This window comes from Nyctibius grandis, chromosome Z (genome assembly GCF_013368605.1).
Source record: "Nyctibius grandis isolate bNycGra1 chromosome Z, bNycGra1.pri, whole genome shotgun sequence".
Lineage (NCBI taxonomy): Eukaryota > Metazoa > Chordata > Aves > Nyctibiiformes > Nyctibiidae > Nyctibius > Nyctibius grandis.
The window spans coordinates 43,385,123-43,411,872 of NC_090695.1; the positions used below are offsets into that span (position 1 = coordinate 43,385,123).

Genomic DNA, 26,750 nt, shown 5'->3' on the forward strand with positions numbered 1-26,750 from the left:
TGCAGTAATTACCTGGTCAACTCAAAATTAAAGAGCTATGGTAAGCAGATAATTTATTGAAATCATATTTTTTTCTTTCCTGTTACCTGAAACGCACCTGCCTTTAGAAGCACTGTCCAATGACTGATAACTTCAGCTCAGGTCAGTCCTGTTCCATTAGAATAATGAGCAATTAACTGAATTGTGATCACGTCTTCCAAAGCATAACCTTGCACTGCATCCTCCCTTGGACCCCAGGGACCTGTGCAGACTTTTCTCTCAGTAGGGTTGCAGGGAGGTTATATATATAGACAGCAAGGTAAGAGCTGTCAAGAGCTACTGAAAGTAGTTTGCAGTGATGGCGCACGCATAATTTTCCTCTTCCACAACCTAGTTTTGAAAGGGCAATGATGAACTGGGAGAAGGAAGGTAATACTGAAGATCTGAAAGAACTCCCACTTAAGATGATGCATGTAACAAGAAGAGTTAGAGTTTTAAATGTCATGGAATTGCAAAACACCTCACAGAGCTGAGGTAAAAGCTAGCAAAACGAAGCAGTGGGGTCTTGTGGTGTTTTCTTTCTTCTCCAAGACAAAAAACCCTCAATTTTTATTTGCTATGCTCTTAATTCTGAGAGCAAAACGTACCAATATGCCAGTGCTCCAGCAAACTCAATACCCCTAATGTATTTCCACTACTAGATGGGAAAAATTAAAAACACCAATGCCAGTATAGAGACAAGCATTTTATTTTATTCAAGTTATCATCATCTTTAGTGAGTCACATGATACTGCACAGTTTCAACTTCTGAACAAGCCTAAGTAAAACTCACTTTAAAGCTTTTTGGTTTTCATTGGGAAAGCTGTTTAATAATTTTTAAATGAAGCTTCATCATTAAAATAGCAGCAGGAATATGTAGCCATCCTGCTGAGACACAGAAGGCTACAACTAGCCTTGCAAATAAAATTTGTGTGCCTGATCCCAGTCTCTGGAAATACTTAGTGTATTCCACATTAGCAGCATACATGTAGAACAGACCTTAACAAACTATCTGCAGTCAACAGCTTGAGCCAACTGGCGTATACGTTTGTTTATTAGCCAGAGGTTTTCAACTCGTGGGTCACTGTGGCATAGTGGTTAAGATTGCCAAAAAAATGTTAGGTAGTCACCTGCATGGCTGCAGAAGATTTGAGATGGCTGCATACATACTTCCAGCGTGGATGGCAGCTGGTACATAACAAGCACCTCTGCTAGGAAGTAAATTGCTATATGCCAGCACAAAAACCCAAACAAACAAACAAAAATATCAGTGGAGCTACAGTAATGCACACCAGATGAACACAGGCATTCACACCGTCCCCGTTCTCCAATGAGACACAAAGTGCACACATGCGTTAACTGTCCTTGCCTCACCCCGGTAAACCAACACATAGAGCCATTCTGCCATCTCTCTTCTAAGTTGAGTAAAAAAAGCAAATCCACCCTAAGTAATGATAGACTAGAGAGATGCAACAGGACAGCACTATGTCACAAACAGACTAGTTGCACCTGAGAGCCCAATAAAGGCCACCTTCCAATCTGCTTTGTAGAAGGAGCTTCCCCTTAGGAGTCTGAGTGTGAGCGTATAGAAAAAACAGGCTACTGACACACTCTTCCACCCACTTGTCAGAGATTATTTTCCTGTGCAGCATGTATGTCTGACAGAAGGGCTCTACTGAGGAATAAACAGAAACCAGCTCAAAGACAAAAACCAGCTCAAAGTACAGTTTCCCTGACAACCCCAATAAGACTGTGAGGCCGTTCATGCTCTGATTTCTGGATCTTCCTCTCTGCTGGCTGATCTTCCTCTGTGGTGAAAGTACTCAGGTCACCACAGCTCTCCAGGTGCAGCAATCCAGGATGCCTTCTGAAAGGTAACACACAGGCACTCAATGACATGGCTTGCTGGGCAGGTGCCATCATCTTTAAAAGGGAAAAAAAAAAAATGTAAATCAGATATGTTTTCAGGCTTTTGTTCCATTAAAAGTTTCTTACCCAACTAGGAAGAATCTAGTTGTACTTCTGTCATTTTTAAAGAATAATTTAAGCAGCTGAGACTAAAACTGCCATTTGTCAAGGAGGGATGGGAAATGCAATCCCATTTGGGAAAAGGAGTGAGTGTTGTCCTTTTTTTTTTTTTTTTTTTAATGCTGCACAAGAATTAGCTCACTCCAAACCATGGCATGCCAGGTATTACTTAATAGAAATCTAGATGTTGCTTCCTGCAGAAGCCACTGCACTGTAATAACCTTCAGGCCACTGGGATAAATTAAATTCTCATAGGGAATTTTTTTTTTTCAGCTGTTTGTCAAATTTGTTGAGGCTTTTGTTGCCTCTAGCCTGCAGTGGGAAATCTCACTTTATCTACAGAGCCTAAATTACAGTCTTTGATGTGTTTTGCATGAGAACTCAAACCACAACCAGCTGTCACAGCAAATCACTTGTACCATGCGCGAATCAACTCATCTATTCAAATGGTCTGTAAACTACCAAAACATTTGTTTGATGAAGTCTATAAAGTCTGAAACTTTTGAATATTCATTCCAATTACAAAAAGTTGCTTCTAATGGGTTTACATAAAAATTTCCTTGTCAGTCTTCATTCCTTCCACTTTATAATAGTAAATGCTTTATAGCCTCTCTTCCCTCTCCCCTGCCACACTCAGTATAAAGCAGTCATGTTATTTACAGTTCATTATTCTATCACAGAAGACCACCTCCTTCAGCTTTTAAATACACACGTATTCAGTCTTCTGAAAACCTTCCTGGCAGCGTGGTTGATAGAGCAAGAGACATCGTAGCGGCACAGCCTCTTGCACGCTCCCTAAATAAAACTAAAGTTCCAGAGGAAGCTAATCGGGTTCAAAAACTTTGACACAGAGAGTGGCAAATGTAAACTCTCCCAAACCGAGGTCAGCTTGGGTTTCCACATCACCCAATAAATACAACAGAACTACCTGCTCAAGGAAGGTGGCACTGGTGATAGCTTCTGCCATATGTTTCTCATCTGATTTTAAAACAGACTTTATGTTTTCCACCAGTTCGTGTATGTCAGGGTTCATGCTGCAGAAGGACTGCTCTAGGATCCATGCCACAAGCTGTTTAGTGTCTGTGTAGAACTTGTAGTCTATCAAAGATCGGGGTCTTCCCCTCAAAGCTCTTGCTCTCAAACTCTTTCGCAGGGTGACAGCGCAGAGTGGTGGTTTTACTTCAGTCTGCGTTGCAGCTTCACAGCTGACCACTGCCCCTGAAGACAAAGATCAAACAAAGCAAAACAACCCACTTGGTTCACAGTACTGTTGCTCAACAAGTAACCCCTGAGATTTCAATCCTGACTCAGTGATAATGCAGGGCACGGTTTAACCATGTAAAACTCAGCAGTGTGGCATGGTCAGGGTGGCACGCAAGGCTCACTCTGTATTGGATTTACACCAGAGAAAACGCCTGCAAAATAGTCTTACATGGCTATGGTTGAGTGCATATCACATGTCAAGGGGTCTGGAGGGACATTTCTGGGAAAGCTATTTGCTATTTTGTGTACATTGGTTCCTTTCTGTTTTGCTTCCATTGTGAATAGACCTGAAATGAGCATTGAGCGTTAATGTTAACATACAGTTACATAAAGGAGGTTAAGCAAAGCTTGAAGGCTTTTACGATATCTCCCAAACTCTTTGGAACTTCCAGTCCAGCAGTCAAGAGGGCTAGTTACAAAATATCTGAAAATAATTGATTGTCAAGCTGGAAGCTAGTAATACTACAAAGGGGAAATGTAATAAAAAAAAAAAAAAAACAAACCAACCAACATTCAAAATTACCTTGCAAGGACTAAACAAGGAGCAGCAGGGAATCAATTCCACTGCTTTTGGTCTACATAAAAACCCACTGCCTTTGGTCTAAATAAAAATCATCAATTTTTAGCCCTGCTAAAAAAAGTAAATGAGAACACCTACAGGTTGTTCAAGAAGCACTTTAACATTGGCTTTACGCCAAACACAAAAATACCAGGAGGAGACGCAAAACTTTCCAGCAAGAGCAGCACTAACTAACTAGAAGCAACTTCTGTTGTTCTGTTGCAGCTGAATTTGCTTTCTGCAGCACTCATGTATTTAACTCTCAGGTCCAGTGCTGAACAGACCTAACCTCAAGTTACACAGAGCCTAAAGCACCCACATGCTTCTGACTGCTTTCACAGCTATGAATAGGCTCTGTATCATGTAACTATTGCTTCAGCAGCAGATTCTCTGGGGTGCTGTGGTGGAAGTTGATAGGAGGAAAAGAGAAAACACATAATGTAGCAGAGACATAAAAAAATTCCACAAAATAGTAAGTGTAATCCAGATAGGCATGGTCCCAATATTCACACTAAATGGTTGTTACTAACATGCCCGCTCCCCACTTACATTTTGTGACTGCTAATATATATCAGAAGCTATTACAGGGATTCCAATATCCTCTAATAAAAACTGCAAGACTCTCGACTGGTGGATTTTTAAGACTGTCAATGGAATCAAGGACTCTGCAGTCACACTAGCGGTTTTCCCACAGCAACTGAATTGGATCACTGACACCAAAGGAGCTGTGACAGACTTCATCAGCTCTCCACTGTGGGTTTTTTGTGTTGAGTTTTGGGGGTTTTTTGATGCTATGAGGAGTGAGAAAAGGGATGTAAATTTATAGGCTAATACCAAATACCCAAGCTAATTTTGCTTTAAATTGTTCACATTGACAACTGCCCTTGCCAGCTTTTAGATGCCAGTGTACGAATACACTGAGAAATCTTACGTACTCCCTCCTCCTCATTTTCCACCATCCCTTCCTGCTCCCCAAACTAGCAATGTCTGCTACAGACCCTGTTTCTAGATGTGAAAGCCTGAAGAGCAGCAAGATTCAGGTGTTGGGTGGAGGAGATTTGGCAAAGCACAAACTGCTGTAACGTGGTACTCTGTTGGGAGACTGCAGCAGATTTCTGCGCGTACTAGGTTCAAGGCACTAACCTTCTGACAAATGCTCTTTTAAGGACTCATTACATAAGCACTGACAGAGAAAATCACGTCACCTTGAAGCAACCGGCAGTGCAGCACAGGGTCACTTTCAGACTGTTTCCACACAGGACAGAAAGCTCTCCTGCAGGCTCCTTCTGCAGGCGCCAGGCTTGCATCTGAAGGTGAACGGCTCACTCTGCTGGAAGACTCAGGAATTTCTTCACCTGAGTGATCAGGAATAGTAAAGGTGAAGGAAAAGCAGTCAGAATAAATCAGATCTGTAGAAGTTGTTACTAGAGATTATTACTGATTTTTTTTGGGCCCCCCCTGCAAATCTGTAATGATTGGACAAAAAAGCCTGGAGGTGCCTGTACGTGTGCATATACCCACACTCACCAGTAACACCGGTCTAAAGCCTGCTTAAACATGTGCAGAAACCTGTTCAGCCTTAAGCAACTGGAGTAGCAAAAACACAGAGCTTTGCCTAGTATAAATCTCACCCTAAACTACCTGATCAGAGAGAAGGGAGCTACAGCTTTCCTAGAGAGAAAAGTAAATCTCAGAGAGCCTGAAATCCTCCTGCATACAAGCAGTTGTACCAAGATATGACAGCATATGGTCACAGACATCAGTGGCTGTTTGCAATTAGGTAGCTTGTAAATCAGTCACCAGTCCCTATAAGGGAATTAAAAATCTTGTTTCGTGAAGTTCTTTATTAAAATAAAGATTTTCCTGAATTCTTGTAATATGTTTCATCTTTCCAATTAATCAACATTCCTCCTTTTCCTTAGGGTGAAATTATACGCTGTGATTCCCACAACTGCCTTTTAGTGAACAGGACAGGATGAAGTATTGGTATTTCTTACCAAGCCTGGTTCTGTACCTCCACCTGATGGCAACTGGCATATTACGGAAAACAATGTTCTTGCTCACACAAGAGCAAAAAACCAAATTAACGTAAACAGTCTTTATTCAGAACATGGCAAATGTTTGTGCTGTTGCTCTAACAGAAATGTGCTGGTGACTGGAGCATTCAAGAAAATGAAGGCTTGGATAATATGTACTTCTTGAGCATAGCACCTTGTCTCCCACACAAATGCAATCTAGAATCTCTAAGAAGAAGAAACAGTGACACAACCTATACAAAGCAGATACCAGCCTAGAAAGTCAGGAGGTACCACCCAGCAGCAAAGCATAGCAGATCAAAAATCAAGAAGGATTAAAGAATACATCACCAATATAAACTTTTTAACACCAGTGGAGTTGCGCTAGCAGCCAGTCCTTGAGGTACAGTGCTGCTGGTACTCTAGAGAAGTTGCTTTTTTTTAATTTCTAAACAGATGAATGAACCAATTTCATGATCTTATGGTAATTCTTCATAATATTGATTGTTTTAGATGTCAGAGAGAACTGGCTTAAGCTGGTGTGTACTGGAAATGCATATATCTAGTATGTGATGATCTAGAGCAGCTGTCAAGCATCCACAGCCATCAGCAGAAGGTTACATGTCTTCCTACTAGAGTCAGCAGGGAAAGTCCCATTTTGCTGCGCAGGAGTGCTTTTGAAGTCAGGCACAGAGAAGCTGACAGCTCCACCTGCAGCTGGCAGCCAGGACTCCCCCGGTTCTGCTGGCAGAGAGCAGTGCATAGCTTTAACTTCTGTCAAGAGCTACACTTAGTCGATCAGTCATGACGATGCCAAGGGAGTCACGGCGTCATACACAAATGCTCTGGCACGACAGACTACCGGCATAAAGCAGAAGTTCAGCTTTTATTTATAGACTGTTACTCTGCATCAGCTGAGACAGCCCATGGAGTTACTCCACCACAGTTCTAACGTATCCCTTCATTTTGTATTTCCCTCCTGCCATGGCTCAGCCCCATACAGCTGCTCACTCACTCCCCCCTCAGCAGGATGTGGATGAGAATTGGAAGGGCAAATGTGAGAGAACTTATGGGTTGAGATAAAGCTGGAGGGGGGCAGTGGTGGCATGAGAAAAAAAAAAAAAAACAACAAAACAAACTGAAGAAAAACAAGTGATGCAAAAGCAATCGCTCACCACCAGCTGACTGATGCCCAGCCAGTCCCTGAGCAACAGCAACCCTGGAAAACTCCCCCCAAAACTTTAGTGTTGAGCATGATGTTACATGGCATGGGACATACCTTTAGTCAGTTGGGGTCAGCTGTCCCAGCTGCATCCCCTCCCTCCAAGCCTCTTGCCCACCCCCAGCCTACGTGCTGCTGAGTAAGAGGAGAGCAAGAGCTGGAGCAAAGCCTCTTTGCCACGCAAGCACTGCTTAGCGAGAGCTAAAACATTGGTGCATTACGAACACTGCTTTGGTCACAAATCCAAAACAACACCGTATGGGCTGCTATGAAGAAAATTAACTCCATCCCAGCCAGACCCAGTACACCTTCCCAAATATAAACAAAGGAAGAGGTACTGCTCAGCATATTTCCTTTTCTTAAATTCATTGCCTCTAGGAAGCCTTGGCATCTAGAAGCAGCAGTGTTAATGATCTTTTTTAAGATGCTCACTTTTTTCTTTATCTGAATTTAACAGCCAGGCTGAGATTTAAATGTCTCTTTAGAGGCCTTTTTATTAAAAAAAAAAAAAAAAAAGAGGAGAAAAAAAAAGATGGACAAACCAGTTAAAAAGATGGGGAGGAGGGTACAATTTATCACACGTGCTCAGGTATGCCTGCTTACAAAGAAAGTTTTTAAATACAAGCAATACCTCAAACAATGCCTCATCACAGTTTTTTTTTTTAAAAAAAAAAACTTTCCCAACTCTCCTTCACACAGCTGCACTTTCTATAGCATTCTTTTCCGATTTTCTGTTCTCATAACTTTAAGCAGTCACCATGCAGCCTTATGTTTGATATCCTATTTTCATTTCCGCTCAAAATGCCCAGAGAAAGCAACAGCAGTTTTATCAATAAGAAGTCCTTAAGAATTAAACATTTTTGCTACAACTCTTCTGAACTTCTTTCTGGTTATAACAACGGATGAGATATCAGAACCATCCAAGGGCTTGTTTTCAGAGGTTTCAGGCAGACTGCCAGAGTGTAAAGGAACTTTGAAAAACTTGTTATTTGGTTAAAGTATGGTTTTATACAAAAAACATTTTTTTCTGCCACCACTTAGTAGGGACAATTTCAACTGATAAACTTCACACCAAAGTGTTCCTATAGCTTGAGAAGTAGGTTGGCAGAAGAGAAGCCACAGTCAAATGAAAGATTTGGGGCTTCCCCCCGCCCCCAAGTGCCTTCACTCTCTGTATTCCTGTGGTGTGAACATTGTGCAGATAAGCACGTAGCCATCTGTTGCAGAAAAGGCAATCTGCCCCATAATGGCAAGTTCAAATGAGAAGGAGAACAGATTTTCACTGGGGCTGTACTGGAAAAGCTGCCTTTGACTTATCTGGGAGCCAATAATGTTTAACTGCAAGTGTACACCACAACAAAGATTAGGCTGCAACCAACTTGGAACCATTTCCACCGTTTTCTAAAACAATGCTGAGCAAAGCCTGATGTGGTCTCTACATATAGTCTAGCTATGTCCTGTACCGGTATGCAGAAACTATTCAGTAATTCTTCTGGTGCAGGCCAAATAATAGAGTAATTCCCACGTTTAGCTCAATTCAGTACAGCATTATTTTATCCTTTTCCTTTTTTTATCAGCAACAAAATGTCAATAGGCACCATCATGCACACAAAAGAAATGGAAGCACTGGAGCTGGACATGATTTCTTACAACGTATGGACGTAGAGTCAACAACTAACTTGTAGATTACTAAGAAGGAAATACATCTTTCTTTTTGTATCTAAAGAGCAAACAATTTTTTATGTATTTTAAACATTAATCCCTACTCCTACTGCCCAAAACAATCACGATTCTATATCTCTGGCTTGCAATATGGTAGCTGCCTTTCAAAGAAATAATAATGCTCCTGCTACATTAAGTCAGCTGGGCTGGATAGAACTGTTCTAGAACAAACTTTAAAATTTACTTCTTACCTTGAGAAGCCTGCCTGTCACTCACTTTCCCCAAATCAACAACAACTTCCACAACACTTACTTGTAGTGCACCTTCCTGGAATAAAACAGAAAAGTTGAAAAATTACAAGCCACCATCTTTTTTATGGTACTTCTTAAGAACTGCAACATCCAGCTTAGAAAGCGAACACTTTTGCTTAACTGCACAGTGACTGTGATATGTGTTTAATCCCACTGCAAAACCAAGACCAGTGAATGCCTAAAATTAACGTTTATCATCCAGGTCAGCCAATTTTACCCTGCTGAGTATTTTCTGGGAAAAAGAAAATACTGTCTTCTGAAAACACCAGTGAAAAGGGATGAGTGAGCATGGCAAAACCCTGACCTAGTCCTACATGGGAGGAGTAGAGGTCCACAAGGGAAGTAAAGCAAGGAGGCAGCACAGGAGTCCTCTAGAATAACCAGCAACAGGTGTGCTCCACATTGTATTTTCTCCTTCTCCCATGCTCGGACAGAGTTTTCCAACTGGGGAAAACTTTTCAACTCTAAAGGTAAGTGATTAACTAAAATCTTCAGTGAAATTTACAGCAAGCCACATTTGTAACCAAACATATTCTCCTGCTATTCTGAAATTAAAAGATACCTGACTTATGCTTACCATGCCTCACTGCAACCTTACCTTTATAGCAGAAAAACAAGTTACACTGAACTCCTGTGGGCCATACCTGCTCGGAGCTGTTCTGGCTCTGCACAGCTTCGTAAGGAGGAGGTGGGTCTGGAGGGCAGAACACTTCAATGCCTTTGATTTGCGCTCCATAAATATGGGGCAATGGAATCACATCAGAGCCAAGCATCCTGCAACAAACAACACCGAGTGACTCCGTCGGTACAGCTTTCCAGCTGCAGAAAAACATCATCTGCTACCAAACTCCACTGGCTTTCCTGTGCCAGCTCAGATTTTGGAATCTAAGTCACAGCTAATGAAGTCTCCAAGAGCTGCAAGAGCTTTTCCCAGATGGCAGGAAATTGCTCCTTAGGAGGTGCCTCTCCAATGTGTTCACCAGAGCTTCAAATGTCTTTGGGCAATACTGCACCTAAGAACCCATTTCAGTTTTACTTCAGAGATTCAGTTTTATGTCAAGAAATTCAAATACAGGTGGTCACTCAAAATGCAACAGCCTAGCTCTCATTTTTGTGAGCTACTAAATTCTTAATTATAACTGAAATTCAAGATAATGCTGTATGTTGATACAGCTGCACAGAAAAAGGTAAACTCAAGCTAAAGGCTATTTTTTGATTATGCTTGACTAAGAATACTATAGTTTATCAATTCACAGAGGCTTGTATAAGGCAAATGTACCTCATGGTTAACCTTACTTCTTAGTTTTCAAAGAGCTCTCTGAAGCCTTAAATACAGCAGAAATCCCAAGGACCTTTAGCTGTACCATCTTCCTCTTAGGAGGTAGCTCTGAGAGGGAAGAAATCAGAACAGTGCCTGGAGAAACTTTTTGGCAAATGACAATTTTGGTAACATAAGTTTACATTACCCCACTAAGACTGGAACAAAGTGTGGTGGTCGACAGCAGAGCTGCCAAGGGGACCTTCCCTGCACAATCTTCAGAGAAGTCTGTGACCCAAAGCATCTCGATTTTTCTCTGCCTTTTATTACATTTTAAAGTGCTGACTTACTACTGAGCAGGAACCTCAAGCAACACACAGAAGTCCATGTGTTTTGCTCTCTGGACCCATGTCAGGCTTACAGCTATCAGTAAGGGATGTGATCTCTCCACAAAGAAACGTTACACAACAGCAAGTCCTTCCTCCCAGAGTTTAGGGCTTCTCTGGACACTGGCTGGAGGGAACAAAGATGACTGTGAAAATTATTTTCTTGCAAGGTGAGAGGAAAGGGCAGAGTGAATGGAAATGCCTATGTAAGGCTGCTTACAGAGGAAAAGAACAAAACGTCCAAAAAGAGAACTGGGGAGCGCTTTTGTGAAAGGCTCCTATCAAGGTAATAGAAGTAACGCATGGAGAAATTTGAGGAAAAGAAAAAAGATTTTGGTAACTGGTCATTGCTTTTTTAATCTTTAAAACAGGGGAAGTATAACATGTTAAAGTAGTTTTTAAATTCAGCCTATTTCATCTGCCCCTAAAAGCTTCAGAATAATTTTGGAGTACGATGGAGATGGATGCTACATTGACATTACTTCTTCACGTTTTTCCAGTACATTCGTGCTGAGTTTACACTCTGTGTAGGCCACGAGATTACATATTTCTTGAACCTTAGTTGTTTTTTTTTTTTTTAAACATGCCTCATCTGGCCTACCCAGCTCAGTCACACCTTGAAAATTAATGTTGCATACCAGAATTAGATCATGTTAGAACTTATTACAGAACATGCAACTAGAAAAGCATTCCCTTAAGTTCCTTAATACTAAAGTCATTTCCAGGACATGCATGTTTGTCAATCTGTTCTTTATTTCTTAATTTCCACTCTCTCTTTTTACATAAGCAAGGCTAACTCTTCTGTTAGTCAAAAAGCCAGCAGCTTTTTGAAGTGATGATACAGGAAGGTAGGGAATAGGAGTCAAAGCCTTTTCAGGGAACCCCACTGCCAAGAGACTGCTCCAGACTGTGGAGAAGCTCTGTACCGCTGCTGGACACTGAAGTGGGGGGAAGGTGCATCCTTGGCCACCTCTCACCCATCTTCTGCACTTGTACTTCAGCTAAATAACAGTGTCAGGGCTTTGGCCTCCCAGAAACTTTCGCGTTTCAATAACAGGAATACATTCAATGGTTAAGAAACGACTGTCATCAGCATACGGGTCCAATTTGAGACATATACTGAATTTAATAACACACAACTTGGATAAGCAGATTTGCATTTTGGCAAAAGCCTCTAGTCCCCAAACAGCACTTTAAACTGAACTGGGATAGATTTCTAGACCCCAGGTGATTGGTTTGCTTCCCCACATGGATTGCCTCTTCCTTTAAATTCACATGCCTTATAACACTTCGTATTTTACTCTTCATGTGGGAACTCAGCTGTAACTGTTAATGTTGTTGGGCCAATTCTGAAAAATAACTTAATTGCTATTTCCTTATTTATGAAATAACAAGATTAGAGGTAGGAGCTGACCAGACATTTGTAATGCTAGTTTGTTTTGTCGACCACTAAATAAGACAAATGTAAAAGTTTTCCCATGAACAAATGAACAAACCAATTAACTGGGTTTGCTAGCAGTGCCTCTGGCTCTGCAATTCAAAGGGTGGAGGAAAACAGCTACCCATTCCAAACATGTCCTTGGCACGTTTTGATCACCGCAGTGCTTCCTTTCTCAAAGGGATGTATCTGTTTTGGAGTCGCCCCAGGTGCGGCTTGCAGATGGTGGCTCACCACCCTGGATGCAACTCCTTTCGCACAAAGGTTTTGGATGCGGGGTCCGTGGGAGCTTGGCACAAAAAGCCAGGTCACGGATGCAGCATGGTGTTCAAGGTACAGACCAGGCAGGGAGGGGAGGGAGAAGCGTGAGGAGGCTGAGTGAGAAAAGGCCAGGTCCCACCTCAGCTGCTCTGCTGGACACCCTGGATCCAGCCTGGGGTGAGTCATATGTCCTCATCTGCCAAGAACGGAAATTAAGTCTGTCTGTTGCTTTAACTTCTGCACTGCTGCATAACTACCCTGAGCACCTTGAAACAAGTAGCCTGACTTCAGAAAGGTACCACCATCACTTAAACGTTATCAACAAGTTTTAACGCAGTCACAGGCAAGGTAGCTACCCACTATTAGACCGCAGAAGCCTCAAATATTGTTCAGCAGCCCCTACTGTGATGAAAATAGACAAAGAGAAATACGGCTGCTGGGAAGGAGATAATCATCAAGAATGACAAGCCAGACAAAGAGCGACAGGCCCATTTTAAAGCAGGGGAACTGTGACAAGCGTATTTCAATAAATAATCTTCCAAAGAGACCACTGTGCACACCATTCTGTTCTCATAATTATCGTGAACCAAGACTCACATAGGAGGTTTTTAGTAATGTTTGGAATTCAGCCCTGGTCTTTGGCATTTTAGATGACTTTTTAATTCTAAAATCTATTCCTGTGCCATGTTACCATTTTCTAGGTAATCCCAGGATCTGTAATTACCTCTGCAAGGACCATGGAGTCTTGAAAGTCATGCACACTATTTCCAATGAAATAGTGAAATAAACTAAATGGTCCTGCACAATGCAAAAAGCAGGAGTTTTAAACAAGGGTAGAGCGATACAGTCTGCTTGAGCATCATGATATTTTACGTACAAACGTTGTGTGTTCACAGAATAAAGAATAACAAAACACAGAAGTTGCCACTGAATTGCAAGAAATACAGACACTAGTAGTCCCAGTACAGCAAAATAACAGAGTTGATGCTTAATGGACAAGCTACAGGTTTTTTAGCCCCATTCTTCTTCAAAACAACACCAAAAAAAAAAACCCCACCAAATTTACATTCAATGTTTCATATGACTAATTATAGCAAAGGCAGCAGCCCTCTGCAACATAAAAATTTTATGCACATTTTCTCTTACTCACAAGAAAATTCATACGGCTATTATTTTATCCTCCTCCAAACCCTTCTTCCGTCATCTTTGTGGTAATGAACTAGAAAAAAAGGGGGGGTGGGGAAGAGATTACAGTGACTTGTGGCTACCCTCCTTTTCTTTCCAATATGTGAGCTCATCCTCCTGTGTTCACTCTCACTCCTCTTCCATCCTGCAGCTGTCACTGCAGAGGACCCCAGCAGTAACACCACATGTGAACCCTGCCTGATTGCTCACACCAGAATCCCAAGATAAGGGTAGTGATCACCTGGCCTAGCAGTACCATCAGAACATACCCTTCAGTCAGCCCTAATTGCCAAAGAGGGAGAAGGCGAATTACGCTGGCAGGAAGGTCTGTGGGGGGCCAGGCCACCATTCAGGGGTCTCTCTTGCACACGCCTTGCCAAGCGGTTGTGCCCAGCTCTCCATCGCTGCCCCCACCTGCTCCTGACAGCATTGTAGAAGTTTTCAACCGTGTCAGATTGTGGCATTTTCTTATGCAGAAACAGTTCCTACAAAATCTAAACTGAAACCCACAAAAATATACCCCTCATATACTGTATTTATGCTGCCTCCTATCTCAACAGGGTTTTTCTTCTTTTTTTTTTTTTTTTCCTAAAGTTATCAAGCTTTTCCAGTTAGTAACAGCGAAAGTGGTCTTAAAAAAAAAAAAGATGATTATGCAGTGTTTCCAAAGACACCAACAGAAAGGAAGAGAGTGTAGATATTTACCTGCAATTTGTTCGTGGAGTATAAGGATAAAAAGCTGCAAAATAGGAGGGAGGTGGCACAGGTGGGACAAAATCATCAGGATCCAAAACATGATCTTCATCTTCAGTCTGAGATTCATCCTAATCAAATGAAACTTCTGTTAAAAACCTTCTGAGATATAAAAAAATCGCTGAACTGTGTAATCTAATAATACTGTTAGTACCAACATTTACAGCAGGCGACGCCTCGCACTCACCATGCAGGATCTTCTTGTTGAAAAAATCTGTAAGTAACACAGGGCAGTCGCTATCAAGCAAACTGTGGTGGTGAGAGCACTCATGGCACACAGAGCAAAGAGAATTTTCTGAAGAACATGAAGATTATGGAAATTAAAAGATTAAATCAAGGTATTTGTAAACATCAAAGTAAAACAAACAAACAAACAAACAAAACCCCAGAAAACACAAGGATGACCATGACAATTACTTCTTACACACATATGTGATGAAGTCTTCAGGACAGGTAATCTCCAAGATTGGAGTAATTTGCAAAAGCTTGTTTTGTCCTATTGTATGTCCTGATAGAGAGATACAGAAGGGTTTAATACTGCTCAGATGTGATTTATAGTCCATCTATTCATCCAAGAATTATAACCTTCCTCTTAACGTTTCTGTGGGAAATGCAGATGTGAGATAATCACCACTGAAGAAATGTTAAAGCACTTTTATATTTGAAAATGATGCCGTTTGGAAGTTGTATTTTAGCCATTTGTAAGCCAAGAAAGGCTGAAAAGATTAAAAGACCAGTGAAGGCATCAAATCACTAGCTAAAATTTACACCATATTTAGCATGCAATCTTGTCTGAATTCAACTGTAGTTTTAGTTGCATAAAACACAGAAAGGGCAAGAACTGCATATTGGATCAGCAATGTACTGGTCAAAACCCAGAGATGAGAAGAAAAAAAAAAAACAAACCTGTTAGAGAACCATGAAGAGCTTCTGGCCAGCGTGGAAGACCAAAGATAACAGAATTTTTCACAGCAAACACAGCAGTCACCTCAGTACTGCACTGTTGCACAAGTGTGGACATTATCAAAGCCATCATGTTAAGCAGTGTGCACAGGGTACCTTGAGAAGAAGGTAAGCAGCACTGCACGACTTCACAGGGTGTAGCTTCAGTGAAGCCTCTTCTCCAGTGCATTTAGTGAGATGAAATTCTCCACAGCAGAAACAGATCTTGTTTTCACCTATATCCTCCTTTAAAAATAGAAAACTCCACTTTTTAATTTATTAGCTGTTTTACACAACATTTTTACTTGCATAATATAGAGCCTATGTGTTAAACTATACCTCTGACCGCAAAGCGGACTGGAAATACAGGCTCGTAAAATGAAATCTCTACAGTTTGGTATGCCAATGATTCACGCATTATAAAACTATTATATGCATACTTCTTATTTGAAAGGAAACATTACCGATAAGTTCAAGACGTTTAAATAGAAATTAGTTGTACTCAAAGCTGCACTGATTACTAAGCAAGTTAAGTATTATTATCAACTCCTTCAAATGCATAGCAGCCTGGAAATTCTTTCTTTGACTCGATGATCCTTATGGATCCCTTCCAACTTGAGATGTTCTATGATTTTATGATTCTATGGGTAAGCCACCGTATATGGACTGTACATGTCTTCTTTAATTCACAAGTATATTTTGCATCTCTACTGATGGAATGAAACCCACAACTATAATTTCAACCCAGTCAAACAGTTACATCTGTGCACCACTATTGTTTGTAATTTTCAAATTAATGTTGTCATCTTAGTTTTCAAGTAGAAATTCAATGTTTCTGTATCTAGAGATAATTGGGTTTTTTAGCTGTCAAACTCTCTAGAGTCATAGTGTCAAAGGTCTTCCACCTACATAAACCACTCTACAGAATGATTTATGATATCAGGAATGCCTTTCAGGTGTACCCTATGCTTCCAACCACAGAGGGCTCAGAAGTTCCTGAAAAGTTTAACCGTCTAATCTGAAATAACATCAACAGTTCTCAGTGCTGCTTCGGTACATTGATATTGGGCGAATCTAGATTGCCAAAGTGCTTGTAATCTTGGACTCGCACTGCAATACACCTACTGGTATGTTAAGGAACCAAAAATAGCTTTCTTGAAGCAATAAACAAATGCAAATAAATATTCAAAGATCTTTCAATTAACCCTTAAAGTCCTTCAAGCCTTAACACATCATCACCCTTATCACCAAGTGACCCCATATCCTTCAATTTCAATTATTCCATGGTTTCTGGTTCATCATTAGACATTCTTTTACTTCTTAGGATGCCCGTTTGAGAAAAACCCTTCTGCATTCTGTCCTTTCTCATGCAGAGTGGTTCTTCCTCCAGTGGAAGTGTTCTGAAAAGCTAGTATGATTTAATCTACCTTAATTTTTTCCTCACAATGCTTGCTGTAAGGTATCAACACAATTGTCCTCACCAGGTGAAGCAAACCAGGAAAAGTAATCCCACCCACAGATTATACTGACTGAGCTTTTTGTAGGTAGTTCACAAGTATCCACTCAGGCTTTTTTCAACAGTTCACCTTTGTCACATTACTATAAAAACCCTTTATCCTAGTTCTTAAATCAATATGACATTAAAATCAGTGTATAATGCTGACAAGAGGGATTTTCTAAAGATATATTTGGGATTCCCTCTTACGTGGCCCAATAAAGCTGTCCAGAAAGCCTTGTACCAAATCAGCTGTGTCTTCAGAGCCTGAAGACAGAGGTCAGCTCTGAATGAAGTCAAACAAAACCATTTCTGGGCTAAGCACGCTCTTCTAATGAAGAGTAAAACCTGGCTAAACATATCCTTTGGGGGTCTTCAGCTTTAGGAACTGAACTTACAAAGACTCCAATTCAAAAAAAACCCAAGTGTTTAGGAACACCAATAAAAATACTGTTGTGGATTTCAGTGAGTCTGTCCACAATTTGAATGGAATCAAGGCCTGAAACAGTTTTCTTTTTTCTCCCACCACACCGTAGCTGCATTACTTGCATCTCTACTGTAGCACATTCTGTGATCCCAGCACAGCAAGCTTAGGTGTCAAGCTGTGAAGAAATACGTATAAATCAGTATGTCTGCTCACCAAATCACATCTGGGTACACCAGACACAAACTGAACGCCTTGACATCCTAATATAAATCCAGCCAGGTTCAGTAGAAGACAGATGATAGACAGAAGAACAAATAGGTTAGCCTGGAACGGCAAAACAAAAGTTAACAGCAGTGGGAACAGGATCATATCACAAACACGACTCAATGAACCTATGACAGTGCAAATCCCACTCCCAAACTGCAGCTGGGAATGACACTCCCCTTCTTTTCAGAACTCCCTCTGACTTCAGTGCCCCAGGGTCTCTTTTCTTAACCCAGTAGATGGTTACTCCAAACACATTTTTCTTCTCTCTCTCTCCTTATTCTGCATTAGTTGTGCAGTAACAAAATACATGCAACTATTGAAAAGTACAGGCAGCTAAAGGTTTTTCTGGAGTGCAAAGTATGATTTGCAAGCCGTCCGACTTCCACTGTATGTCATATCCTTCCACAAAGCGTACCTCTCAACACATTTAGATGAGTAAGAAACTTGAAGAGGAAACACCTTAAGACAACATTCATTCTGCATAGAATTTCCAAAACTATTTTGCAGCACAAATAAATGAAAAACATTTGTCCCAGTACAGTGAAGACAGAGACACTTAAAGGACTTTGGTTATGTGATTTTATTTCCTCCCAGATACTAAAACTAGGACACTTCCATTCACATATTGGGCAATACCTTCAGTTTTATAAACCATCTGAAAGACCAGCAATGGCAGGAGTAATAGGGTACTTGAAAAAGGACAAGCAGAAGCACTGGATAAAATGAAGTCCTACTTTCACGTATGCCCTTAGAATTTGCAATCTGTGCTTACAAGAGACTTGAGATATGGATTTTAAACACATGTAAGAACTTTTTCTGTCCCAATTCATATATGCAGATTTTTTCTGTATTTCAGGTAAGACTACTACTTTACAGACAAATGAAAACAGGAGATTCTTCTCCTGACATGTTTAAACTTTACACACTCAGTCCTACAAAGTATCAGGTCTTCAATGTCCAAAGGAATCCTCGTTAATAACAATCTGCTTACTCAGGTTCCTCTGCATCAAAACAGCCTAAATTGAAAATGCAGGAGATGACAAAAAGCTGAGGAAGAGAAGGAAATTACAAGGGACACAGGTTCAGTTCTGCTCCAGATATCTTTACAGCAGATCCAGCAACAAGGACTTCCTAAACATGCACAAAGACAGCAACCACTTTCCAAATTAATTTAGCTGACGTACCATGGTTAGCTACTTAGGAAGCTGGACCAAAAATAAATCAGAGCTGTTGCACCAATTAACATCTCGTTTACAGAGGTTGAGGGAAAAATAATCACTCCTGAACGGACAAGAGCCGAAGAGCATTACTGTGCAAGCTCATTCCTTAAATTATATCTCATTACTATTAGGCTTTACAGAAGCTTGACCATAACATTATCACATAAGGTAGGTTTTAACCTCAAAGAAACCCCAATAATTAAAGTAGTTATTAGTATTTCTCTGAAGAGGATTGGGACTACTTTGTGTTTGACATACTGAGAACAATCAATATTAAGAGGAACAGTACTTTCTTCCAGCTTTATAAACATCATAAAACCACAGGTAAGAGGTTTTTAATGTCAGTAACCACTTTGAGTGCCGTTTGTTTTTCTGTACAGAGAATTTAATCATTTTTTTTTTAAATTAACTCCTTGCTCAACACAAGGTAAATTCACATACTAGTTTTATCCTTTGGTACAGAAGCTGCAATAGAAACAATTCAGTATACAACTATATGAAAAGGTATACATAAAATCCAGACTCCTAATGTAATTGTCTAAAAAGTCTTGGATAAAAATCACAGAGATTTTTTTCTAAAGAAACATGTTAAAATCAAAGAAAAAGGAAGAAAAGGAACATTATTATAAATATGCAAAACAAGGACAATAATTTTTACATTTACGTTCTAATAAATTTTAGCATACAAAAATGAAATCTTGATGTGTTTTTTTGTTGTATGTGTAGTGTATTTTTGACTGAATAACCTAATATTTAGACAATCCCATTGCAGAGGCAAAAGATAAAAATAAGTTTTCTACATACATTCTAAACCACTACCATTATCTGAACCATAACATTCACTACTACATATCCAATAGTGGACAATAGAATATATCGTACTTCAATGTTGAGAGAAAAAATACTTCTTCTTTCTGCTCCGTCACTGGTCAGCATTTCACAGAATCATTGAGGTTGGAAGGAACCTCCTGAGACCATCTGGTCCAATCCCCTGCTTGGAGATGACCTGTAGGGTCATCTACAGCAGGCTGCTGAAGACCATGGCCAGTTGGGTTTTGAATATCTCTGCAGATGGATACTTCACAACCCCTCTGGGTAACCTGTACCAGTTTTTGACCATCCTCACAGCAAAAAAGTTGTCTTTTACATTCAGATGGAATTTCCTATTTTTTCAGTTGCCAGTTGCGCCCATAGCCTCTTGCCCAGTCAGAGAGCACTACTGAGAATGGTCTAAGCTCCTCTTTTTCATTCCCTCCCATAAGCCATTTATAGAGATAGAGAAGATCCCTCCTGAGCCTTCTTTTCTCCAGGATGAATTGCCCCAGCTCTCTCAGCCTCTCCTCACAGGAGATGCTCCAGTCCTTTAATCATCTTCATGGCCCTTCACTCGACTTGCTCCAGTATGTCCATGTCTGTCTTGCACCAGGGAGCCCAGAACCCCAGGTGTGGCCTCACCAGTGCTGGGGAGAAGAGAAGGAACACCTCCCTCTACTTGCTGGCAAGCCTCTGCCTAACACAGCCCAGGACACCATTAGCCTTCTTTGCCACAAGGGCTCTTTGCTGTCTCATGGTCAGATTGTTGTCCACCAAGACAGGCAGCAGCTTAAAGGAAAGGAGCAAATGGAGGCAAGGCCACACTCGGGGCATTAGGCAAACCCCCTCCTTGCCTACCTCGACTTTCCAGATGCCTCTGTACAACAGATATGAGGCTCTGGATGTGGAAGATCAGTCAATGGATGATGTGGATGATGGTCCATCTACACCAGAGGTGTTGCCAAGGTCAGAAAGGCCTACTCCCCGTATCACAGCCACCTCCATGAGGAAGAAAATACAGGTTATAGTCACAGGTGACTCCCTTCTGAGAGGAACAGAGGGTCCAATATGCCAGACAGACTCTCTGCTTAGGGAAGCCTGCTGCATCCCTGGGGCTTAACTAAGCATTAATATGGGACCTTATTAATTTTCTATCAGTTGTGAGAGCTATTTATTGTACCATACGGAGACCTGCAACACAACTGTCAACAAAAAAAGCCACACAGAAGTAAAAGACAAACTAATTCATTTAATAAAAAAGTCACATACTTCAAATGCAGCATTAAAACACCCCACACGAATGAGAGAAAAGCTTTTTCAGCATAAAAATAAATGAAAATAAATCAAAATACTTGACTTTGACCTGATTATAAAGGCTAAAAGCCTCTCTAAATGCTTTTCATAGTCTCACCCTTAAAATCATATTTCTTTTTATTTTCTTAGACTGACTTTAAAACCTTTGTATGAATACCATTTATTGACTTAATGGTGGAGACCTGCATGTGAACCAAGATGTTAACATTGAGCTATTTTACTTCTAATATCCAGACACACAGTAATTCTCATCAAAGCCAAATGACTTTGCTTATTGTGAAGCACATGGATAGGGAGAGATTTTTTTTTTTGCAGGGTTAGGGTCATGATATGCAGCTTCTGTTCACATTGCTTTATATTGTTACTAGCAGGGCTAAAATTTAAGAACATCACTTCTCTTGCACCAGAACTAAGTATTTTGGTCTGAACATTAAATTTTGGTTAAATCTATGCAAATCAGCCAAGTTGCAGATATCAAGAAGGCAGTAGCTAGCCCTAAAAAATCTTTATTTTAAAGCTGCTGGGACATATTTTTCTTCTGATAAGATTTTTCAATTAAATAAAATGTTTACTACAAACTTATTCTTCCAAAATTTTCAAAGTTTTAAATAAACACCTGAATTCCATAAACTCTTCTGTTTTCCAATAAAGATCTGTAAACTTTTGTGATAAAACTAAAAATATTAACAGCTTTGAATTAAAGAGAAAAGTTTCTAATACACGTTTCAAATCCACACTGTAAAACACGAGAAGGATCCAGATTGAACAACTCATGCTGAAGATGTCGCTTGGACTTTTCCAAGTCACACCCCACAAACCTTTACATGAAAGCTGACCAGATCTATGGACACAGAAGCTGGCACGCTAGCTAACGGTGGAACCATAAAGCATTCGAGGTAGCTGAAAGCCAGAGCCGTGTTCACCCAGCCTGCATCCGCTCTGATTTCTGATCCCACGCATTTGCGCGTATCGAACTGCTTCCCAGTGCTCGCAGCTGCCACAGTTACACTCTACCCAGCACAACAGCCTGGTATCTTCCTGCACGCTTGCACTCTTGTCACTTTTCATACGATCACAGCTAAATCTTCCCTTTAGCAGCAGAACCCAGCACTAAGCAGCCACCAGAAATACGCTTAACTTGAAGTCTTTGTTACAGTTTGTGGGGAAAAAAAAAAAACACACACAACCAGAAAGCCTCCTAAAAAGTACAAATTAGTTGCAATCCTGTAGAGTGTATGTGACTGGAATGGAACGGATGCTTTACTAGCAGAATGCTTCTGCATTCAGCAAAGCATGTATGGCTCCATGCAGTGCCTGGGAATACAACAAACCCATAGTGCATTGGCTTAGACTAACTGGTATACAAGTAAGGACAGAGGCTAATACAGCAAGCGTGGCCTATCGAAGATGTAAATTGCCCTCGATGCATACACAATCAAACAAACAAGGCGGAACTGACATACTTTCTGAAAGAAGCTAGATTCCTTCAGTTAAAAACAAGATTTAAAGCCCTATGAAAGGAAGGGGTTTAGGAGCAGAGAGGAAGGAACCAGCTTCTATACAAGTAAAGAGTAACATTGAGCCCAAAACAGTTGAGAGTCAGTACCCAAACAACTTCGGGGGGCTGTCTCCATTTAGCCTGCACCCAGGGCTAAACAATAGCAGTTTTTCTCTCACCCAGTGTCCCCTCCCTAACTGAGAAAGGAAATTGGGAAAAAGAGGGAGACTCGTGGGTTAAAATTAAACAGATTTAATAAAATAAAGAAACCAATATAAATGCTAACACAAAACACACAAAAGTATACGTAGCTACAGAGTTACAGCAGGTTGTCCAGAAATAGCAATCATCAGCACTGAGGAAAAAGGGAGGCCAGAAAAAAAAAGGAGAGCAAAAACAGCACCCACTCCTCCCCAGCAAGCCCTCCCTTTTGTAGTCAACTTGTTGTTAATGATATAGAATACACCTGTGGGCCAGCCTGGGTCAGCTGCCCTGCATTTAACTGCTAAGGGCCTTGATCACCATGGCTGGCCACAAACTGAAACAAAATCCCAATGAAACCAGGACAGGAGCAAAAGTTTCCCTTTCCCCTCTAAATACACTCTGACAAGCACGTACAGGAAGAAGCTTCTTCTCTGAAAGAAAAATCAGCTTCAGAGCATAAGCATTACAAGCTGACTTCCGAAGTCAATTGGCAACTGACACCCAGAACAGAAAAGCCTCAGACAACTAAAAGCGAAGTAAGATTTCAGAGCCAAAGCTTCTCAGCAGCTGCATTGCTGAAGGCCAAGTCTCTCTTGCAAGAACATCCTTCAAAAGATATGATTATAATTGATTTTACCTTGCAGTACTCTGTCTCTGGGACCTATTATTTACCTAGTATCTTCCCACACTATAACAGCCTGGGTGGCAAAAAACAACAAACGTGACTCTCAATTTTATTTGCTAACAAGTCTTATCACAGCCACCCCTCCAAGACTGGTTTTCTCTCACAGATGGTGCTACTAAAGGTCCAATACAGCTGTAACTAATGGATTTCCCTTCCTTCCTCCCCTCCAGAGGAAAAACATGAGTGCCTGAAACACAGCAGCCTCTCTGCCTTGGACACGACAGCCCGTCCCCAGCTCCTTCCTCACAACACCATAGCCCTGTGTTTTCTCCAAGCACCAGCAGCACCAGAGCCTTGCCATCATGAGGAAAAAAACCAAACAGTTGAGTTGTTTTTCCCTATGACCAAAGCCTCAGATTGAAGTGGCAGCCATCGGACAGCCTGGCCATTCGCAAAGAAAAAAACCCAGGCAGTGAGAAATCATCACCTAAAGCGGGAAGACGGAGAAAAATGTTTTGTGAGCCAAGACACCAGCCTTTTACTGGAATAGCTAGACTGCTACTATGGAAAGGAGCTGCAGACAAATAAGTGTACTCTAGCAGGTTTTGGAGACGAAAATCCTGAAATCCTGAATCAGAATAGCAAACAGGTTTCTTTTAGGAAAAATTAGTATTTTTAAAGGGGTCAAAGATAAATGTGAATTGCATTATGAAATTCCTTAAGTACTTCAAACTAACAATTAAAACCAAAAATAATACAGGAAGCCACAAGAAACAGCATTATCATGTTCGTAAGCATAAAGCCTATCACAAACTGTTCCAAGGACCAGCATCTCCTCGTGGACAAAGCCTGTGGCACTCACCAGTCACTGTAATTCTGTTCAAAACCCAGCTCTGGAAAGGAGAGAGGGCTAAATGATGGAGCTCAACCATCTACACTTAATTACAGCCTAACTGCTACATCTGACAGCTTTTAGTACATACAGTGATCTATTGAAATTGAGATATAATTATCCAGCTTAGGCTGAAAACAAAGCTATTTTGGGGGGTTTGGATGCATATGAAGAATCCCAAGGGGTATTTGCACATTTTGAAGAAATTGTGAAACTGAACTGAGTGACTTAAAACAGCTCTGCATAAAAAGAAAGATGAGAAGAGGCCGTTCCTTATGAAAAAGAGAGCATTTGTAGATTGAGAAATAACTATATATGAAAAAGAGTAACAACCACTTAATCCCACAAACTTTACAGTTGAACTGTTGAGCGTAGTCCAAAGTCTCTGCATAAAGACAATTAAATGCAGACATAAGTTGCTGAAAAATAAAACATGGCAATTGACGTCACTCCCCAGATTTCTGGCATGGCTCTAGCACAGGTACCCAACATGCTAGATATCTGGGTTCAATAGCAATCTCATAAAACCACTTTCCTGTGTGACCAATCTTTTCCACAAAGCTCACTTGCTGCATAAAGGCATTTTTACACCTGGCACCTGCTTGAATTAAAGGCTGTCAGGGAGACAGCTGTGCAATCTCTGCTTCCTTCACAGCAGGGAGGTGGCTCTGTGCGGGCAAAGGGAAAAGGAATTCAGTCCAAAAGTCTGGAGCGAGGAATCCATTAGAAGTGTGTTTACGAGAAATAAGTGCAAAGGGCCTTGCATAAGGAGTAAAAAGGGGAGGGCAGGCACAGCTGGAAAAGGAGTATGTTTTAGCCCTGAATGCATTGTATAGTTAAAGTTACGAATGTCATAACTCTAAGCCATGGCTGTATAAGGAGTCTCATTGCTTAGGTCTTTACGAAACTTGCTTTTACAACTCCTACAACTCCTCATAACTCCCAAGAGAAAATGTTCAGCTGGAGGCTAGATATATCAGAAATTTAGCCCAAAATAAATATGCTCACAGAAAGGAACAATCTGTCCTTGATAGACCGCAGCCAGTTCAATGCATGATTTCCTTAGCCTCATCAAGTGTTTAATGCTCATTTCCTTTTTTGTGAATAGAATAGAATAGTTGGAAAGGACCTACAACAATCATGTAGTCCAACTGCCTGACCACTTTGGGGCCAACCAAAAGCTAAAGCATGTGCCTGTTAAACACTGACAGGCTTGGGGCATCAACAACCTCTCTAGGAAGCCTGTTCCAGGGCTTAACCACCCTATCAGTAAAGAAATGTTTCCCAATGTGAAGTCTGATCTAATCTGGCTTTCAAAAAGTCAGACCTCTCTAAAATACACATACAAATAATTAAAAAAAAAATACAGGTTCATAGAAACATATAATCATAGAGTAACTGTGGCTGCAAGGGAGCTAGGGAAGACTCTAGTGTATCCTCCTGGTCAAAGCAGGGTGAGCTATGAGATCACAGCAGGCTGCTCAGGGCTTTAATTAGTCTCATCTCAGGAACTTCCCCATCTGCTGCACAACATCCCTGGGCAGTCGGCTCCGGCACTCGACCGTCCTAAAGATCATTTGGTATAAATGAAAGGATCAGGAAGACTTTGGCGCTTTCATATTTAAATAAAACTAGGAAGGGCCCATAAAGTTTATACAAAGGAGAATACGAAAGAGTGAAAGAGAAACAACAGACAAAAGGAAACTATAGCAACAACATGCTATAGTTGTTGAACTATAGATTCAAAATGCCTGAGGCTTGCACAGTGCTCCCTGGCATTATAGAAACAGGGAGCACTGTGCAAGCCTCAGGCATTTTGAGACAGATGGCATTTACATTTATTTTCATGAAAATATGGTTCTTCCAGATTGGCAGCCCCAGACACCAAGCTCCTCTTTCTCTCCACAGAACCAGTAAAAAACTTGCTTTGCTCTGCCTGTGCCAACCAATGCACAACTGAGAAAGAGCAATTCATCCACAGGTCACATATCTGATCCTTGGTACTTCTCACTGATGACCATAAGTGCTGCATAAAATTAAACAACTGCTTTGGCCTGGAAAAAGTCTTCAGAAATGACAGTATGGGGAAAAAAACCCAACAAAACACCACCCACTTTAAAACCTTTTTTCAAATCCCACCTCCGAGACACTGGGAGCCACAAAGCTTCAAATTTCACTTACAAACAGAAACGGCCTACACACCCCACACATCAATTTACTTCTCTCAGAGCAATGTAATGTCAACTGTATCTGAAACAGTAACACTGGATACTCACTGCAAGACAGCAATACTTAGGTTAGCTCTCAAACCCGCTAGCAGACACTAGCACAGTACAACTGAGCTAAGCTTTCAAACCAATTCCCCTGTTTAAGCTTAAGCAGCACTGCCTCAGAGAGCTACATTATTTATACTAAACCAGAACTTTCTTATACCTACACAAACGCAAAAAGTGCTCTGTAAACAACATTAACACTTCCTCCAGACACAGTCTACTCTTGCCCTTAATGGGGACTCCATCCGTGCAGGAAAGAATAGAGCCTTTTGCAGGCTTTGACTCCCCTTTCAGTAATTATGGTTCTACAATTTAGAAAAAAAGAGAATCAACAGCATAGTCTTATTTCTTCAAGGAAACAGAAGGGGTTTTTTTTCCCACCAATTACTATTAAATCAGGATCCTCTTCTGATAATTTCGT

The 26,750-nt window shown here is 40.9% G+C and overlaps 1 protein-coding gene across 1 annotated transcript in view; it reads right to left on the reverse strand.

The window, feature by feature from the left end:
- Nucleotides 1–744: 744 nt before the first annotated feature.
- Nucleotides 745–26,750, reverse strand: part of ENTREP1 (endosomal transmembrane epsin interactor 1) — a 32,194-nt gene continuing 6,188 nt past the window's right edge. The window contains exons 3-11 of the mRNA XM_068423564.1: nt 17,437–17,547; nt 15,419–15,547; nt 14,547–14,654; nt 14,312–14,430; nt 9,723–9,852; nt 9,019–9,094; nt 5,074–5,223; nt 2,975–3,264; nt 745–1,941 (exon numbers count right to left, since the gene is read on the reverse strand). Of these exons, the coding sequence (XP_068279665.1) occupies nt 1,735–1,941; nt 2,975–3,264; nt 5,074–5,223; nt 9,019–9,094; nt 9,723–9,852; nt 14,312–14,430; nt 14,547–14,654; nt 15,419–15,547; nt 17,437–17,547 (1,320 nt within the window). The 3' untranslated portion in view covers nt 745–1,734. The remainder of the gene's footprint in view (nt 1,942–2,974; nt 3,265–5,073; nt 5,224–9,018; nt 9,095–9,722; nt 9,853–14,311; nt 14,431–14,546; nt 14,655–15,418; nt 15,548–17,436; nt 17,548–26,750) is intronic.